Source organism: Mustela erminea, chromosome 2, assembly GCF_009829155.1.
Source record: "Mustela erminea isolate mMusErm1 chromosome 2, mMusErm1.Pri, whole genome shotgun sequence".
NCBI classification, from domain to species: Eukaryota; Metazoa; Chordata; class Mammalia; order Carnivora; family Mustelidae; genus Mustela; species Mustela erminea.
This window is the reverse complement of record NC_045615.1, coordinates 15,113,374-15,132,961: the sequence shown is the minus strand read 5'-3', so window position 1 is coordinate 15,132,961 and position 19,588 is coordinate 15,113,374. Positions and strand designations below refer to the sequence as shown.

Here is a 19,588-nt window from a genome sequence, read left to right as displayed (position 1 = left end):
GCCCCTTGCATTTGGAATTACCTCATTCAAGAGAGACCAGAGCATTTATATAACAGAGAGCATTTGGAATACAATTTAACTGTCTTTTGGCGGGCCGGGGGGGGGGGGGGATACAAAGGGAGAGAGAGAAAGAGAAAATCTTTTTTTTTTTTTTAAAGATTTTGTTTATTTATTTGACAGACAGAGATCACAAGTAGGCAGAGAGGCAGGCAGAGAGAGAGGAAGGGAAGCAGGCCCCCTGCTGAGCAGAGAGCCCCATGCGGGACTCGATCCCAGGACCCTGAGATCACGACCTGAGCCGAAGGCAGCGGCTTAACCCACTGAGCCACCCAGGCGCCCGAAAAAGAAAATCTTAAGCAGGCTCTACACCCAGGATGGAGCCTGACTGGGGTGGGTTGGGGGGGGCTCAGTCTTCCATCCCGAGATCATGACCTGAGCTAAAATCAAGAGTCAGATGCTTAACCAACTGAGCCACCCAGGCGCCCCCAATTTAACTGTCTTTAAACAGTTATTTGATTCGGTCCCATTACAGAAACATACAGAGAACCGCATTTCCAGGGGTCTCCTGGTAGAGATGCCTCTGGATGTCCAGCCGATTGAGATCCTTTAGAAGACGATTCTACTTCTGCACTTGGCTACTCTCTTCTCATTCCTGTCCTGCCGTCTGGTTGACCTGGTGAGTTTCTGAATCTTGGCAGCTTTTTGTGTGATAGTCTTGGGGTTCAGTTAAAATAAACATTCCTTGGAAACAAGGCTCTTTAGTTCCCTTTTGGTGGTTTAGAGTTCATTCCTTTGATTTGATTCAATCAACAAATATTTGCTGAGTACCTATCATGTGCCAGCACAGGGTCTGAACACTAAGGTATAGTAAATAAGGTAGATTGTCATCTCCTAGAGCTTCTCTTCTAGTAGAGCGAGATAGACAGTAACTAAATAAATAAAATTATCCACAACCGATAAGAGCGCACAGACCATGAAAATAAAGTGACATAATAATGAATGGGTGGCTTCTTCTGTGGGTCATCAGAGACGGTGACATTAAACTGAGTTCCGAAGAAGCCCTCCATGCAAGATATGAGGGAAATGCATTCAAGGCAGAGCCCCAGCCAGGGCAGATGCCCGAAGGCAAGGCCAAGATTGGCGTATTAGAAGAACAGACACAAGGCGAATTTGTCCAGAGCACAGTGAGCACAGGGAGTGGGTATGAGATCTTAGAAAGACAGCCTGGGGCCAGGTCACTGAGGACTTTGTGACTCAGGGGAAGGACTTTGGAATTTTTCCTAAGTGCGGCGCGCAATCATTGGAAAGCTTGAAGCAGAGGGATCATTGGATCTGGTATACGTTTTTCTTTTTTTTTTTTAATTTATTTTTATTTTTTTTTAAATTTTTTCAATTTATTTATTTTCAGAAAAACAGTATTCATTATTTTTTCACCACACCCAGTGCTCCATGCAGTCCGTGCCCTCTATAATACCCACCACCTGATACCCCAACCTCCCACCCCCCGCCCCTTCAAAACCCTCAGATTGTTTTTCAGAGTCCATAGTCTCTCATGATTCACCTCCCCTTCCATTTTACCCCAACTCCCTTCTCCTCTCTAACTCCCCTTGTCCTCCATGCTATTTGTTATGCTCCACAAATAAGTGAAACCATATGATAATTAACTCTCTCTGCTTGACTTATTTCACTCAGCATAATCTCTTCCAGTCCCGTCCATGTTGCTACAAAAGTTGGGTATTTATCCTTTCTGATGGAGGCGTAATACTCCATAGTGTATATGGACCACATCTTCCTTATCCATTCGTCCGTTGAAGGGCATCTTGGTTCTTTCCACAGTTTGGCGACCGTGGCCATTGCTGCTATAAACATTGGGGTACAGATGGCCCTTCTTTTCAAGACATCTGTATCTTTGGGGTAAATACCCAGGAGTGCAATGGCAGGGTCATAGGAAAGTTCTATTTTTAATTTCTTGAGGAATCTCCACACTGTTCTCCAAAGTGGCTGCACCAACTTGCATTCCCACCAACAGTGGAAGAGGGTTCCCCTTTCTCCACATCCTCTCCAACACATGTTGTTTCCTGTTTTGTTAATTTTGGCATTCTAACTGGTGTAAGGTGATATCTCAACGTGGTTTTAATTTGAATCTCCCTGAGGGCTAATGATGATGAACATTTTTTCATGTGTCTGATAGCCATTTGTATGTCTTGATGGGAGAAGTGTTAAAATGTCTCTACTGCCTAGAGCAATATATACTTTTAATGCCATTCCGATCAAAATTCCACCGGTATTCTTCAAAGAGCTGGAGCAAATAATCCTAAAATTTGTATGGAATCAGAAGAGACCCCGAATCGCTAAGGAAATGTTGAAAAACAAAAATAAAGCTGGGGGCATCACGTTACCTGATTTCAAGCTTTATTACAAAGCTGTGATCACCAAGACAGCATGGTACTGGCATAAAAACAGACACATAGACCAGTGGAACAGAGTAGAGAGCCCAGATATGAACCCTCAACTCTATGGTCAATTAATCTTCGACAAAACGGGAAAAAATATACAGTGGAAAAAAGACAGTCTCTTCAATAAATGGTGCTGGGAAAACTGGACAGCTATATGTAGAAGAATGAAATTCGACCATTCTCTTACACTGTACACAAAGATAAACTCAAAATGGATAAAAGACCTCTAGGATTCCATCAGAATCCTAGAGGAGAACATAGGCAGTAATCTCTTCGATATCAGCTGCAGCAACTTCTTTCAAGATATGTCTCCAAAGGCAAAGGAAACAAGGGCGAAAATAAACTTTTGGGACTTCATCAAAATCAAAAGCTTCTGCACAGCAAAGGAAACAGTCAAAAAAACAAAGAGGCAACCCACGGAATGAGAGAAGATACTTGCAAATGACAGGACAGACAAAAGGTTGATATCCAGGATCTATAATGAACTCCTCAAACTCAACACACATGAAACAGGCAAACATATCAAAAAATGGGAAGAAGATATGAACAGACACTTCTCCCATCAAGACATACAAATGGTATACGTTTTTAAAAGGTCACTCTGGCGGGTTTGTGAAGAGGGGACAAGACTGGAATCAGGGAGACCAGCTGGATTGATACCGCAGTGGGAAAAAGAGAACTAATGGCGGCCTGGGCTTGGGTGGCAAATGGAGTCATACTGGTAGAGATGGAGAGAAGAGAAAGGACTGGGTGCCTTGTGGACATAGATCCTACAAGCAATAAAGAAGATGAAAGAAAGAGATCAAGGAAAATTTCTAGATCTTTGGCATAAGCAACTGAGTGGATCATGGTCCCTTTTTCTGCCTGGAAGAGGAGTAGATTTGGATGGGGAGAGGGTAGACTCAAGAGATCTCTCTGGGTAGAGGTCAAGGCTGAAAATACAGATCTGAGCAGCCATAAGACAATAGGGTGAATATTGCCCTATCTTTCTCTGCCAATGCGCTCTTCTTATCAAACCCCTAACCCCCCCTCTCTCAAGCTCAGGAATCCATCTTCTCTCTACAAATACGAGGACCCAAGCTGACCGCAGTCCTTACTGACCCTAATCATTTTTTCCATTTTGAGTAGGACCACCTCCCTATCTATTCCTAATACCCACTTCCCCATCCACAGTCTGAGTGAGATACCTCTGCACACACACACACACACACACACACACACACCTCATTGTTGCAGCAAATGTAGACATAAATACAGATTAAGGAAAGTTCACTGAACTTAACAGCTGGGAAGACTTCCAAAATGCCAGATAATATAAATTTTTAATGATCTTGTACTGTTTCTCAGATGGAAACATTGAACTGTAGGTGGTTCTAGGTTCTCATGCATTGCTGACCAGTGGCAGAGACAGATGCTAAATCCGGCTGAGCGTCTCTTGTGGGAGACAGCCAAACCATAGAACCACTGTAACCACTGTAACCTCTTCCATTGCCAGCTGGACCTGATACCTGCATGACAATACCTGCTACTGTCATGTGGATGGGAGGGAGGAAAGAACTGTGAATCCAGAGCCAAGGCACCAAGTACTGGCTCTGACACTGGAAACCTAAAGAAAGGGAAATAGTGATTGAGCACTTTGATGAAGCAAGAACTATGCTAGGTGCTTTGCAGGTTTCCTATCTTAGTTTTATACCCATCCCGTGCAATGATTCTTCTGATCCCCATTTCACAGATGAATAAGCAGGGATTTGGACTCGTGAAATGATTCTTCAAGTTTGGGAATCAAGCCAAGCTCTTGTTTGCTTGCATCATCCTCTCTTGTCTCTCCTTGTCGTGTGTCCTCCAGCCAGTCTTTTGACCTCTCCGGGCTGGGGTTTTCTTGTTTATTAAGTGGGACGTGGGGGGACGAAATCCATTTTTATGGCCTCGTCTAGCTCAATAGTCTAGATCCCAAATGCCTTTAAGTGTGTTTAATTTGTCAGTTTTCTGAGTGAGAGTTTCGAACCATACTGTGACAAATGCTTTAGCCCAGAGCACGGTTTCCACCCCTTTGTGGCAGAAGAGGATAATGACCTTGAATTTGGAGCATCTGGCACAAGGGGTTTGTTATTCTGATCCCCAGAAGTGAAAAGCTACTGAGAAATACAAAGGACACTGTCATAGCTTCTTTGTGCCCCTTGTTTATAGCTCTTCAGTTCTTTTCTTTATCACTGGAAAAATCCTTCTCATTTTCTAAATCCTTCTGCTTTGAAGACCCAGTTGGCGAGGGGAATGTCAAAGGAGGCACAGGGTTAAATACAGAAGTGATTTTGTTCACTTCTAACCGCCGCAGAAGCTTGCCACCATCACCCCCAGACCTCGCCGGTCCTCTTGCCTTCATCATGAGGACGCAGGCTTGACGTTCCGGGGTCATCATTCCCTTTAGATTCTGTCATCACCAAAGGGCAAATGGCTCTTTTCTTAATTGATGTTTGCCTGCTTGGGGCCAGATGGCAGAAAGGAAGAGCAGTGCCAGCCTAGCGGCAAGACGTTTTGGTCACAAACTGTCTTCAGGGCCAAAGTTATCTTAGGGTTTGAATAAATGGTTGTCCATTTATAACATGTTTTAAAACTCTAGAACGGCAAGTCTTTTCTCTCTGAGTAGTCTTTATTTCAGTTAAATTTATTATCTATTTATTAATTTTTGTGAATAATCTTTATTTATCCATTTGACAGACAGAGATCACAAGTAAGCAGAGAGGCGGGGGGTGGGGGTGGGGGGAGTGGGGGCAGCAGGCTCCCTGTTGAGCAGAGAGCCTGATGCGGGGCTCCATCCCAGGACCCTGGGATCATGACCTGAGCTGAAGGCAGAGGCTTTAACCCACTGAGCCACCCAGGTGCCCCTATTTGTTAATTTTTTTTAAAAGGTTACTTATTTAAGTAATTTCTACACCCAGCGTGGGGCTCCAGTTCACAACATAGAGATCAAGAGCTGCTTGCTTCCCCAGTTGAGCCAGCCAGGTGCCCTTATCTTATTTTTTTATATAAGATCGAACATGAATATCTTTTGTCATGATTGGATGTTGGGTTTTGTTAAGGACTCTTTCAGCCTCTATTGATATGATCATATGATTTTTCTTCTTTAGTCCGTTGATACCTTGAATTACATTAACTGATTTTTGCATGTTGAACTAAACTTGTACACCCGGGATAAAACCCACTAGGTTGTGGTGTATAGTTCTTTTTATACATTGCTGGAATCAATTTGCTAATAACGTGTTAAAGGATTTTTGCATCTATGTTCAGGAGTGATATTGGTTCATAGTTTTCCTTTCTTGCAATGTCTTTGTCTGGTTTGGTATTAGGATAATGCCGCCTTCAGAATGAATTAGGAAGCATGCCGTTTGCCTCTGTTTTCTGGAAGAGGTGGTAGATAATCGATATGATTTCTTCCTTTAATGTTTGTTGGCAGTCATCAGAGAAACCATCTGGGCCTAGTGCTTTCAGGTTTGAAAAGTTATTAATTATTGATTCCATTTCTTTCTTAGATAAAGGCTTATTCAGATTATATAATTCTCCTCGTGTAAGTTTTGGTAGCAATTATTTTGGTAGAAACTTGAGTCTTTCAAAGAATTGACCCATTTCATCTAAGTTATCAAATGTGTGTGCATAGAATTATTTATAATATTCCTTTATCACCCTTTTAATGTCCATGGGGTCAGTATTTATGGTTTTTGTTTTTCTTTTTTAAGTGTTTTATTTATCTATTTGACAGAGAGAGAGAGTGAGAGACCGTGAGAGAGGGAACACAAGTTCTGAGGCAGTAAAGAGGTTGGTGTAGTTAAGGAACTACTTTTGAGTGAAGTAGTTTGTAGATGTCAATGAGATTAGGTGGTGGTCAGGATCTAGTTATGAAGAGCCTGGCAGTGGGAAGCCACTGTTTTTTAATTTTTATTATTTATTTATTTATTTGACAGGAGAGAGACACAGTGAGAGGGGGAACACAAGCAGAGGGAGTGGGAGAAGCAGGCTTCCCACCAAGTAGGGAGACCAATGCGGGGCTTGATCCCAGGACCCTGGGATCATGACCTGAGCTGAAGGCAGACGTTTAATGACTGAGCCACCCAGATGCCCCAGTATTTATGGTTTTTAATTATGTATTTACATAATTATTTATTAATGTATACTAATTAATGTTCCTTTCTGTTATTAGTAATTTGTATCTTCTCTCTGTTTTGATTGGTTAGTCTGGCCACAAGTTTATCCATTTTATTGATCTTTTAGAAGAATCCACTTTTAGTTTTGTTGAATTTCTTTGTGGATTTCTGTTTGCAACTTCATTGATTTCTACTCTAATTTTTGTTAGTTCTTTTCTTGTGCTTACTTTGGATTTAATTTGCTCCTTAGGGTCTTCACTTTTTTTTTTTTAAGTAGGCTCCATGCCCAGGGTTTAAACTCATGACCCTAAGATAAAGAGTCAGATTTCTGTTTTGTTTTTAAATATTTTATTTATTTATTTGACACAGAGAGAGAGAGAGATCAAAAGTAGGCAGAGAGGCAGACAGAGAGAGGGAGAGGGTAGCAGGCTCCCTGCTGAGGAGAGAGCCCAATGCTGGGCTCCATCCTAGGACTCTGAGACCATGACTTGAGCCAAAGGCAGAGGCTTAACCCTCTGAGCCACCCAGGCGCCCCTCAAGAGTCAGATGTTTAACTGGCTGAGCCACCTAGGAGCCCCAATTTGCTCTTTTCTTTGAGTTTCCTAAGGTGGAAGCTTAGATGATTGGTTTTAGGTCTTCCTTATTTTCTAATATATGCACTCAGTGCTCTAAGTGTCCCTTTATGCACTGCTTTCACTACATCCTACAAATTTTGATAAGTTGTATTTTCATTTAGCTCAAACTATTTTAAAATTTCTCTGGAGACTTCTTGGACCCATGTGTTAATTAGAAATGTGTTGTTTAAGGTGCCTGTGTGGCTCAGTGGGTTAAGCCTCTGCCTTCGGCTCAGGTCATGGTCTCAGGGTCCTGGGATCAAGCCCTGCATTGAGCTCTCTGCTCAGCAGGGAGCCTACTTCCCCTTCCTCTCTGCCTGCCTCTCTGCCTACTTGTGATCTCTGTCTGTCAAATAAATAAATAAATAAATAAATCTTTAAAAAAATGTGTTGTTTATTCTTTAAATATTTTAGAATATCTTTATGCTATTGATTTCTAGTTTAACTCGGTTATGCTTTGAGAGCATACTTTGAGTAGTTGCTATTTTTTTCATTTATTAAGATGTATTTATAGCCCAGAATGTGGTCTGTCTTAGTGAATATTCCTTGTGACCTTGAGAGGAATATGTTTTCTGTTTTTTTTGAGTGATGTAGTTCATAGATGTCAATTATGTCCAGTTGATTGGTGATACTGAGTTTGACTTTGTCCTTACTGATTTTCTGCTCCGGACCTGTCTGTTTCTGACAGACAGCTGTTGAAGTGTCCAACTAGAATAGTGGATTCATCTATTTCTCCTTGCGGTTCTATCCATTTTAGTCTCATGTATTTTGACACTGTTGTTAGGCACCTACACACTAAGGATGATTATGTCTTCTTGAAGAACTTACTACTTTAGCATTATGTAATAGCCCTCTTTATCTCTGATAATTTTCCTTGCTCTCAGGTCTGCTTTGTGAGTGGTATAACTACTCTAGCTTCCTTTTCATTAGTGTTAGCATGGTATATCTTTTTCCATCTCTTGGATTTTTAAAAAAAATATTACATGAACTCTATCACTGGTAAAATTATTACTTTGGGAAATATAACAACTCTTGCAGTATACTAAGCTATTTTCAGTCATTTGTACTTTAGCATGAATAAGTATCTAAGATCCTTTTAAAGGTAGATATAATTTTACATGGAAGGAAATGGGGAAGTTGTAAGACATTAAGACGGGAAAATGGAAGCGCCACAGAGAGAAAGGAGAGTAGTTCGAGAGATAGATGTAAAAGTCAAATCTTGTGTTCTTTGAGATTTATGCCCAAGACTGTATAGCCTGAATGCTTTAGAGCTTTACCTTCCAAGCGACTTTGTTAGCAGTTCTGCACTGAGTGTAGACTTGGGTCTGGAGAGTCTACACTCTCCAGGAATGCACAAGAGTCCAAGGAATGACCTGGTGACACCTAGTGGATCCTCATAGGTCTTAGAATTTGCTGTGGTTTCTCTCCCTAAGCTTGGGAAATTGAGGGAAAGACAAAATTGATTCCCAGGCTTACTCCTCAAGGTTTCCTTTTGCTTCCTTCTTTTAGCCACATCCTCTTTTCCATCCTAAACCCTTTTCACTCAGACCACTTCAATGTAGCATCAGTAGGTCTAGCTATGCTCAACTCCAAGAAGCAGGACATTCTTTCAAAGCCCACTTCCTGTCAGTGTCTCAGGCTTGAGAGGATCTGTCCAGGCAGGACTGGCCTTTCAGCCAGGCTGAGGGTGCATTGTATCTTGATGGTGTGATCTGAGGAGTGCCAGCAAGGTTGGCACATCTTCAAAATTTATTTTCTACTCATGCCTAAGATTCCACCCTTAATGATTCAGACCTGTTAACACCTGGTGCCTGGAAGAAAAGACACAGAAAGAAGATCCTGGCTGTTTACTTTCAGTTTTACTTCGCGAATACCCATGACTAGTGTTCTAAAGGGACTTTTTTCCCCCCCAAGGTTTTATATGTAGCTAATCTCTCCACCCTGTGTGGGGCTCAGACTCACAATCTCAGGATTAAGAGTCACATGCTCTACCGACTGAGCCAGTCAGGTGCCCCTAAAAAGACCTCGGAGTACACAGATTGGAATGTCCTACAACTTCGTGGTAAATGCCAGCAATATTCAATACAAGGCCTCAATCAAGGCTTTGGGGTAGGAGAGAGAGAATCAAAGAGGCTTTCAGTGATGGCTTTTTATGGGGAAGTGTATCTTCATGGAGATGAAGATACACTTTTCATGGGGGATGAAGATACACATTTCACTTTTCACTTCCCCATCATTTCATGGGGAAGTGTACCTAGTCTGAATTTGCTCAAACGCAGCTCATTTGAGTTGGGTTTGAGCAATGAGCTGGGTTTGAGCAAATTCAGACTAGGATCATGCCATTTAATATACGGTCAATTAACTCTCCTTGTTTGTATTTAGTATGCTCTATTACTTATATGCATGTAAAAGCAGATGAAATAAAGTTGCATGCTGGCATCCCACTACCTACTTTGTCTTTATTGGACCATATTTATTGTTACCCTATGAGCTGGCAGCTTGACTAAAGTTCCGCTGAGTATTCCCATGACCACTTACTCTAATCTCTCTTCTTCCCATCTGTTTCCCATTTTTTTCCTACTCTTCACCCATTAGCAGTTCATGTAGAGATATCCCCACAGTGATCCACACACATCGTTCCTTTATGAAAATAGTTGCCTGTGGATGTTTGTGAGGATCAAATGCTGACCCATTTTTGCCACCCTCGGCCCAGGCTCTACATCCTATTTCTGGAGCCTCCTAACCAGCCCTCTTGGGATCTGCTGCCTGAAATCCTCCCTCATGCATTTTGATAACCCATCTAGGGAAGCCTGTCGTTCAGCGGAGCAAAGTAGAAATATCCCTGGTCACAGTCAGGGGGATTGGGTTTGGCCTCCTGTTCCACAATTTTCTACACATAAAGGATTCTCTGACATAAATAGAAGTTAACCAGGTCTACAAGGGAAAGAAGATCTTACCACGTAGAGGGAAAAACATGGCAAGAATATGTCAGTGTTCAAAGCAGCATTATTCACAACAGACCAAAGTTGGAAGCAACCCTAGTGTCTATCAACATTTGAATGAATAAACAAAATGTAGTACATTTATAAAATGGAATATTATTCAACCATGGAAAAGAGATGGAATTCTGACATATGCTGCAACATGAATGAACCTTGAAAATATTATGCTAAGTGAAAGAAGCCAGACATAATAGGACAAAATATTGTATGATTCTGTTTATATTGAGTATCTAGAATAGGCAAATTCACAGAGATAGAAAGTAGATTAGATGTTAGCAGAGTTTCGATGAATGGGGTGTGGAGAATTATTAAGAGGCACAGAGAGTTCCTATTTAGGGTTATGAAAAATTATGGAAGTACCGGTGATGGTTGCACAATATTGTGAATGATGTAATTAATGGCACTAAACTTCTTACTTAAAAATGGTCATTAAAAAAAAAAAGAGATTTATTTATTTATTTATTTATTTATTTTAGAGAGAGACGGGGTGGGGGTAAGGGGGGGATGCAGAAACTCTTAAGCAGATTCTGTGCTGAATGTGGAGCCTGAGCCGATCCCCCAACCCCGAGATCATGACCTGAAACCAAGAGTCAGACGCTTAACTGACTGCGCCACCCAGGCATCCCTAAAAATGGTAAGTTTTATGTTAGGTACATTTTTGCCACAATAAAAAGCTAGTAAAAAAAAAAACCCAAACTCCTAGGAATTTAATAATAAAACTAGAGATGTGACTTACGATGCATGACATGGGCATAGACTGACAGAGCTGGGAAAAGAGTAAAAACTTAGCAGAAACACAAACATGAAGGCCTGAAATCAAGAAAACATTGTTTGTTTGGGAATGGCAACCTAGATAAACAGAAGTTACCAGGAGCAGAGCAGCAGGTAAAGCTGGGGGTAGGGGGGAGAAGATGTCAGGTCAGGAAAAGCGTGTGTGCTGAGTGAGAGTGAACTTGACCCAGGAGAGGGTTCTTAAGTAGGAGGAATGTGTCTGATCAGGTTCGCCTGTGATACAGAGCACTCCAGCAAGAATGGGGCACAGAGTGTACAAGAATAATATTGAAAGCAGAGTGATGAGCACGAACACTGCTGGGTTAGGCTAGGGAAGAAATACTCAGTTTGGCCCAGGTGTGCCATTCATCTGCACATATACATATACAAGGCCCCCGAGGGCCAGTTTAAGTATTAGGAGAACCAGCAGCTTGTCTTGGTTTTCTGACCTGCCTTCACACAAGCTTTGCTCTGTTCTAGCAGGGAGGAAGTCCATCTGGGATTTAGCTCTGTTGACAAGAATGATCTATGTGAGCCCTGGAAGCACTAAGCTAAATGTCTCTCTTCCTGGCAAGGTTCTAACAGGAAAAGGCCCTAATAAGGGACATAAAGAAGGGGTGTTTCCCTCCAGTCTGAGAAAATTCTGATTGCCTCACCCGTGCCCTGAAGCTGCCTGTCCTCCTACCCAGACTGGGTGAGCCTCTCTCAGCTCTGAAAGAATGCACTTCCTCCCTTCTGCCTGATGTGTTTGGTCTTCCTGCCCATTTCCCATGCCCACTGCCCTGGAGGCTGTGTGGGGACCCCCTTCTTATGGAGCCACCCCAGTGCCCATGGCTTGCCACTCACTGGCCCTACTGCCCTTTGGAGCCTCTGCTCTTAACCCTCAAGGGCTTCCCCTTCCATCTGCCTTTTACTGGGGTGCTCCCAGCTAGGCTCCGTGCCAGCAGGCTCCCAGCCTCGAGACTCTGTTAAACCAATTCTCTGGGGCCTGGGGATGTGCTGGAGCTCCAACTCTGTGTTCCGTGACCTTGTGTTGTAGCCTGAGATCAGCCCCGGCGGGAGAGTTTACACCACAGAAATCCCTAAACATCACACCTCAGAGCTTTTCTTCCTGGAGGTCCTTTTAATCAGTACACCACTGAACTGGCTTCTGGTGCTTTCAGAATTCAAACCAACAAACAGATTGATCCAGACATGTTAGACAGGGCTTTGTTTATCTCAGAGATCTTCTGGGTCCTCATCACCTCAGAAGACAGGAGGCAGGGCTCAGTGAAAATTTGCCGCTTCTCATCCCACCCATGTGGTAAGGGCAATTGGAAGAGACTGGCTCCATTCAGAGAGACCACGTTCCACCCTTGGGGGGTATCATCCCCAAGCTGCAAGGGCTCTCCTCAGCCTCTTGCACTAAAGCTGACTTCTTCAGCAGGATGGTATTTGTGTGTGCCCTCCAAGGACGAGGGTCCTGATTCCTGGAATTCTCAACCCATATTCTTTCTGCCCACGTTCCCGAGGTTCAAATGCAAGGGGTGTTGCCCTCCTCCCAGGCGTTTGGACACATCTTCAAGCCCTTCCCACAGGAGGCTAAACACATCAGATATACTATTTATGAAGCCTCTAGGCTATTTTATCTCATTAACATCCTTGGTTTCAACTAAAAAGGCCTGGGTGGTGTGAAAGGATGGAAGAAAGCTGTCATCAGTTTGGCTTGACTGGGTTTAAGCTGTTTGGGTTTTGATACACGTGAGATGGGATACATTATACGATTGCTTTTGTCATTGGGTGGGTGCCATTTTCACAAGATCACACTTGAACCCTGTGACAGTTGAATTGTGTCCTCTCTCTGCTCCCCTAAATTAAACTAATAGATTAAAGTCCTCATCATCAGTACCTCAAATTATGACCTTACTTGGAAATATGATTGTTGTGGATGTAGTTAGAGAAGATGGAGTCATACTGGAGTAAGATGGGCCCCTAATCCGATATGACTGCTGTCCTTATGAAAGGGGACCATTTGGACAAAGGCATGCATATAGGGAGAATGAATGGGAATGTGAAGATGGCCATCTACAAACTAAGGGAGTGTCCTGGAACAGATTTTGTTTTTTCCTCAGAGCTTTCAGAAAGAACCAACCCTGCTGACACTTTGATCTCCGCCTTCCAGCTTCTAGAACTGCGAGGAAATCCATTTCTGTTTAAGCCACACAGTTCTGCCTAGCAGAGTGATACACAACCCACTCCACCCTTTTTCCCTCCCAGTAAATTTATTTCCTTTCCAGGGTTTGCAGATAAGTAAAATTTTCATGGTTCATGACAGCCTGAGAAATTCTTTTTAGACAACTTTTTTTTTTTAATTACTTAGAGTGAGCTGAAACTATTGCAATGCCATCCAAAATTAGAACTAGTCCCAACAATTTAGCACAATTTAGCAATGTTTAAAAAGTCATTTAATGAAAATAAAGGAATCTTAAAACATATTAAACTCTACACACTATTTACATTACTCCAAAGTTTCTTTGTATTTGTGAACACATATATTCTCACATCGTTGGAATCATTGGCCATGTGTTTCCTTTCTTCTTCTTCTTCTTCCTTTTAAGTAGGGTCCAACACAGCACAGAGCCCAAAGCGGGGCCTGAACTCGGTACCTAAGGAGCTGACCAAGAGTCAAGTACTTAATCCAATGAGCTCCTCAGAGACCTCAACCTTGTAGTTCGTTGTATTCTATGTTTTTTGGTTAATGTTATTTTATTCCACACAATGATACTATGCATAGTTTTTTTTTTTAATGATTCTATTTATTTATTGGACAGAGAGAGAGATCACAAGTAGGCAGAGAGGCAGGCAGGAGGGGTGGGGGAAGCAGGTTCCCTGCTGAGAAGAGAGCCAAATGCGGGGCTTGATCCCAGGGCCCCAATATCATGACCTGAACTGAAGGCAGAGCCTAAGGCAGAGGCTTAATCCGCTGAGCCACCCAAGCTCCCCATAGCCTTATTTAAAGAGCTGCATATTGTTTTTGTGCCTTTCACGTATTATTAGTCATTAGTTATTTTCTAATTTTTACTATGAATACTTTTGTGTAAGTTCCCTTTTTTTTTTTTTAAACTCCTTGAACTATTTCCTTGAGGTGTAGCTCAGAAGAGAAAGCCCTGGATTCCAGTTTCCTAGTTCCTGTAACATTTTTCCCCCAAATTCTGTAGACAGATTGAGCCCATCTGTGGTTTTACCAGAAATAAAAATTAAGTGCAGATTTCTCCATGATCTTGACGTCATTTAGTCTTACAATTAAAAAGTATTTTCCCTAGTTTAAAAAGCTTTCCTTAGTCTCCAAGTTCCTTTAGTTTTGACTTCTGTCACTACTAGGGAGGCGTGGGGGGTGGGGGACGGTCCTCAGGGACTTTTAAAGCATTTGGGTTTATTCTGATATTTTACTGAGATAAGAGCGATATGCAACGGACACCAGCTCGCGTGGGTGGCCCTGAGTGGTTGGCCTTCTCTCCAGGCTGCAACTACCCCCCCGCCCCCCGCAGCTGCGAGCGCCCCCAACCCGAGTCCCGGGGCTCCTTTGGAACGGCGCCCACCAGGGGTCAGCGTCCGCCCAGCTTTGGGCTCTGGTTTCCCACAATGCACCGGGCTCTGAAGTGCGCGCTCCGGGAGGTGACCGAGCTGCGGCCGCAACTGCGGAGCTGGGAGGGTTTGCGGGACGCGGGCCTGGCGTCCGGGGGGGCGGGGCGTCCGGGGGGCGGGGCGGGGCGGGGCCAGAGGCCGCGGTCTCCGCGGTCGGCAGCAGCTGTGTGGCTGTTGCGGGCAGCCGCCGGGGCTTAGGTCGCACCATTCTCAGCCTCGGAGACCTGTCCACCCGGAGCTGTGACAAGGTAGGGGGGCTCCTCAGGACCATCGTTTTTTTGGGGGGAGGGGCTGTGGGTGTAGAGTATTTTCTTATTCAAACTGGAGAAGACTTACGCGGCCCGCGTTTCGCCAGGGAGCAATCAGGTCGGCTCGCAGAGGTCTGTTTTAAAACTCTTTTGTCTGGGTCCCTTTCTCGGCTCCCTCCACCCTGCGGGGCTGTGGGAAGCCTGATTTGGGGAGTTTGTGCCTGGGTAATTTCAAGCTCTCGGTTCACCGTTCTGCCTTGTGTGTGGATGCAAACTCCGGGGTGGGGTTAGACTGTGGGAGAACTTGTGTGGGTGTGGGCTGGTTTCTTCGGATGCGTGCATGCATGAGAACTCAGGAAAATTTAGATGTCTGTCGGGGTCTGTTTGACGGTGTGGGTGGGGACCCTGAGCCCCCGCGGTTTCAGGTACTTGGGGAGCGGTGTCTGTCACGTGTGCCGCCTGCGCCACCCGATCCGGAGGTGGCTGTCCTGTGATCTAAAGCCAGTGGGTGTCCTCAAGTTCTAACAGACCCAGACACACTGTACCCCAGGACGGCTGCCTAGGACACCACTTCCCGGCAGTCCCTGCTGCCACAGCCAGAGCCCCCTCACATCACAGCTCACTCTAGTTTGGAGAGCCTACAATTTGAGATTTCCAAAAAATAAAGTTTGGCAGACGGCATGCCCTGGGATAGGGGGACACCTGCGATAGCTTAAAGCTTGTTGGTGTCCGTCCTCCTCAGTCTGTTTCTGGGTCAACACCGCAAGGCTCCGTTCATTCAGTCTCACTTCCTGGTAATAATGCCAACCCAAAATAATCCCAACCTGGAAAACGCCAGGCTGCGATTCTAAAATGAAGTCCTTTTGCCCACATCTAAAGGCTCAGAAAAGCTCTTTAGTCCTCTGATCCTTATCCCCAGTGTAAAGTAAATTATATTTTTAAAGGTATATATGTTTAAAAACCCCTCACCCTGTGTTACAGCCATTCCAGTAATTATCAATTGATTCATTTTACTTGTGAAATCCAAGCAGTTTCATTTATTATTTTGTAATAAAGATTTTAAAAACTTAAAGATACATTCTTCAGATGAACATGATCCTAAGTAGCAACTTAGCTCATCATAAAAGGCAGAAGATGGGAAGTCCAACAAGCTTGATTCTAGAACATTTCTGCCTCTAAGAAGAGAACGTTGGATGATTAAAATTTTCTTTATTCCTTCCAAATGTAAAATGCTACAAATGAACACAGATTCCTTTTTTGCTAAATACAGCTCCTGACTGGAGATATCAAAAAAAAGGTAAAGTCTTTCAAACTGCTATCACCTTTTTATTTTTATTTTATTTTTTAAAAAGATTTTATTTATTTATTTGACAGGGAGAGATCACAAGTAGGCAGAGAGGCAGGCAGAGAGAAAGGGGGAAGCAGGCTCCCTGCTGAGCAGAGAGCCCAATGTGGGGCTCAATCCCAGGACCCTGAGATCATGACCTGAGCTGAAGGCAGAGGCTTAACCCACTGAGCCACCCAGACACCCCTGTTATCACCTTTTTAAAAATATTTATTTATTTTAGAGAGTTAGAAAGAGAGAGAGAACCTGCATGAGCATGTCCAAGAGGGTGGGGCAGAGGGAGAGGGAGAGAGGGGGAGAGAGAGAATCTGAAGCAGAGTCTGCCCTGAGCTCGGAGCCACCAAGGGTCTCTATCTGGCCACCCTGAGATCAGGGTCTGAGCCAAAAATCAAGAGTCAGACTCTTTTTTTTTTTTTTTTTTAAGATTTATTTATTTGACACACAGAGAGAGATCACAAGTAGGCAGAGAGGCAGGCAGAGAGAAAGGGGGAAGCAGGCTCCCTGCTGAGCAGAGAGCCCAATGTGGGGCTCGATCCCAGGACCCTGAGATCATGACCTGAGCTGAAGGCAGAGGCTTAACCCAGGCATCCAAGAGTCAGACTCTTAACTGACTGCACTGCTCAGGCGCCCCTCCAACTGTTATCACCTTACCTATGTCCAAGGAAAGAGGGTAAGTCTAAAAATTGTTAGGATTCTAAATTTTTGTTAAGCAGAAATTCTTAATGGTCCTTAATGGTCCTGTCTCTGGATACTTTGGTCCAGAGTGTTAGTTCTCTATCACGATGTGAAATTATGAATTGCTCATTATGTATAAAATTCTTTTTGGAGAAGATTTGTATTCTCCACGTTTAACATTAATAATTAAAATAATTTTAAAAATTAATAACTTTTAAAGATTTTACTTAGTTTGAGAAAGAGAGACAGTAAGCAAGAGAGAGAGAGAGAGAGGAGCAGGGGGAATGTCAGAGGGAGAGGGAGAAGCACACTCCCCATTGAGCAGGGATCTTGAGGCAGGGCTCCATCCTGAGACTCTGGGATTGTGAGATTCTGGGATCATGACCTGAGCTGAAGGCAGACGCTTAACCGGCTGAGTCACCTAGGCACCCCAACATTAATATTTATTTTAAAGCTCTGCCTATGGATGAGTAAAAAGATACAAATCTTTAAAAGACTAAAAACAAGAAAAAAATTGTGTTAGTATACATTAGCGCTTCCCATCACAGGATCCTTAGTTAGTGGAAATAAACCCAAAACATAAAACCAAAATCTAGTTAAGTGATTAATAGTCACCAACACCCATAAGTACTAGAGGGCACTGTTTGAGGCTTAAAAGGAACAGTTTAAGGAGATGTTAAAGATAACTCTGTGCAGTAGGTTATAAGCATCGGTGAGCCCACAGCCTCAAGAGAGTCATATGGAAAGACACTGACACCCACGGAAAGAAACTTAAATACAAATTCATAGGCTCACTAAAAATAAGCAGATCAAATGTTTCCCACACCAACTGTACATTTATGCAATTTAGGTTAACTTAAACAGTTAGCCCATTACTTTTACAATCTTCCAGTGTCCTTATTGCTTCAAAAACAACACAGCTGACACAGTTCCTACTTCTGAAGGAGGTGAATTTAAAAACTGACCCTTAGCCACAGGCTGGAGTTTACAGGAGTTAGCACAAATTGTGAGCAACTCATGATTTACTCTTTTCTTGAGCAGACATTTATCAAGTATCTACTAGATGCAAGACTGGACTCCCTGCTTTAGTCACTCCTAGTGAAAAATGGATGTAGGGGGATCTCTTATTGGGGGCTGTGTCTTCAGGACCGTATAATTAGGGGCCAGGCTATTTCTCGCTCACTCAGGAAGAAAAGCATTTTTCAGAAGAACTGTGAAGACCAGAGGACCTCAATTTAAAAACACACCATTTATTTTGGAAGGAGAAAGGGATAGAGATAGTACCTTTAAATAGTTCCCCTGTGGCTTCTATCCCTTGTGGTGCCAATTAACAACAACAACAAACAAACAAACAAACAAAAAACCCTTTTCATTATATAGTGTGATACTAGAATTATTCTAATAGTAGAGTCATGTAATAGGACTTTGTAATAATCCCAACATTGTAATAATAAAAACACCACCCTATTTATTCATATCCATATATTTAACATCCTAACAATGTGCTAACACTGGAAATGCAAAGAATAATCTAACTGCTGACTTTAAGAAGCTGATTTAGGGGGCACCTGGGTGGCTCAGTTGGTTAAGTGTCTGCCTTCAGCTCAGGTCATGATCCTAGGGTCTCTCTGCTCAGCAGGGAGCGTGCTTCCTCCTCTCTCTCTGCCTGCCTCTCTGCCTACTTGTGATCTCTGTCAAATAAATAAATAAAATCTTTAAAAAAAAGATGCTGATTTAGTTGAGGAAATCACCCTACAGATAATTATAAGACAGTGTGTGCTTGATATGGTAATATCTGCTCCCGCTGCTGTGGGCTCCTCTCCTGGTCTGGTGGGGTCAGAAAAGGCCTTCTGAAAAAGTCAGTGCCTGAAATTCGTATTAAAGGGTGACTTTTAGCCAGAAATGGCAGAGGGGTTTTCCAGGGAGAGGGGACAAGTATGAACAAAATCATGGGGGTAAAGTGGCAAGATAGGAGGCCTGGAAAAATTAGAAATAAGGCTGAAGAGAGAGGGAGGGGTCAGATGAGAGGAGGTTTGGTAAGGGTGAGGGGAGCCACTGAAATCTTTGGTGGGAGAACAATGGGGTCTTATGTGCTTTAGACAGTCCCTCCAAAGCCTGAGTGAAGGTTAGACCTAGGAGGCCAGGAGACAGATGGATGTGATAGTGATTAGAAAAGCACTGATGAGGGGCACCTGGGTGGCTCAGTCAGTTAAGCATCTGCCTTCAGCTCAGGTCATGAGCCCGGGGTCCTGGGATCTAGCCCCTCATCGGGCTCCCTGCTCATCAGAGAGCCTGCTTCTGCCTCTGCCTCTTTCCTCTGCTCATGCTCTCTCTCTCTCTCAAATAAATAAATCTTTAAAAAAAAATAATAGAAAAGCAATGATGAGGGCTTAGCATCTGTAGAATGAATTATATGTTATTCCATTTGGGTTTTAGAACCACCCTTTGCAATCAGTAGGATAAGATTCATATCTTCATTTTGTAAGTGCTTACCTCAGTGCTTTGTGCAGCATCATCCTCGACCCTTATGAAAACTCGGCAAATTCAGTATTATTAGGTCACTTTACAGAAGCTGATACTGAGACCAGGTCGAGTGTCTAGTGTTGGATTCATTCTGAACAGCAAGTGGATCCTGCTTCTCTCAAGAATGAGGCAAGACGACCCTTCTCAGCAAATCTGTACCCTAGAAACACCTGTCAGGGGTCAGCATGGTCATG

General features: G+C 43.3%; 1 protein-coding gene across 1 annotated transcript in view; it reads left to right on the top strand.

Moving 5' to 3' along the window:
* Positions 1 to 1,115: 1,115 nt before the first annotated feature.
* The window catches only part of LOC116584130 (uncharacterized PE-PGRS family protein PE_PGRS20-like), a 32,883-nt gene continuing 14,410 nt past the window's right edge, over positions 1,116 to 19,588 (top strand). The window contains exons 1-2 of the mRNA XM_032332069.1: positions 1,116 to 1,184; positions 14,507 to 14,851. Of these exons, the coding sequence (XP_032187960.1) occupies positions 1,116 to 1,184; positions 14,507 to 14,851 (414 nt within the window). The remainder of the gene's footprint in view (positions 1,185 to 14,506; positions 14,852 to 19,588) is intronic.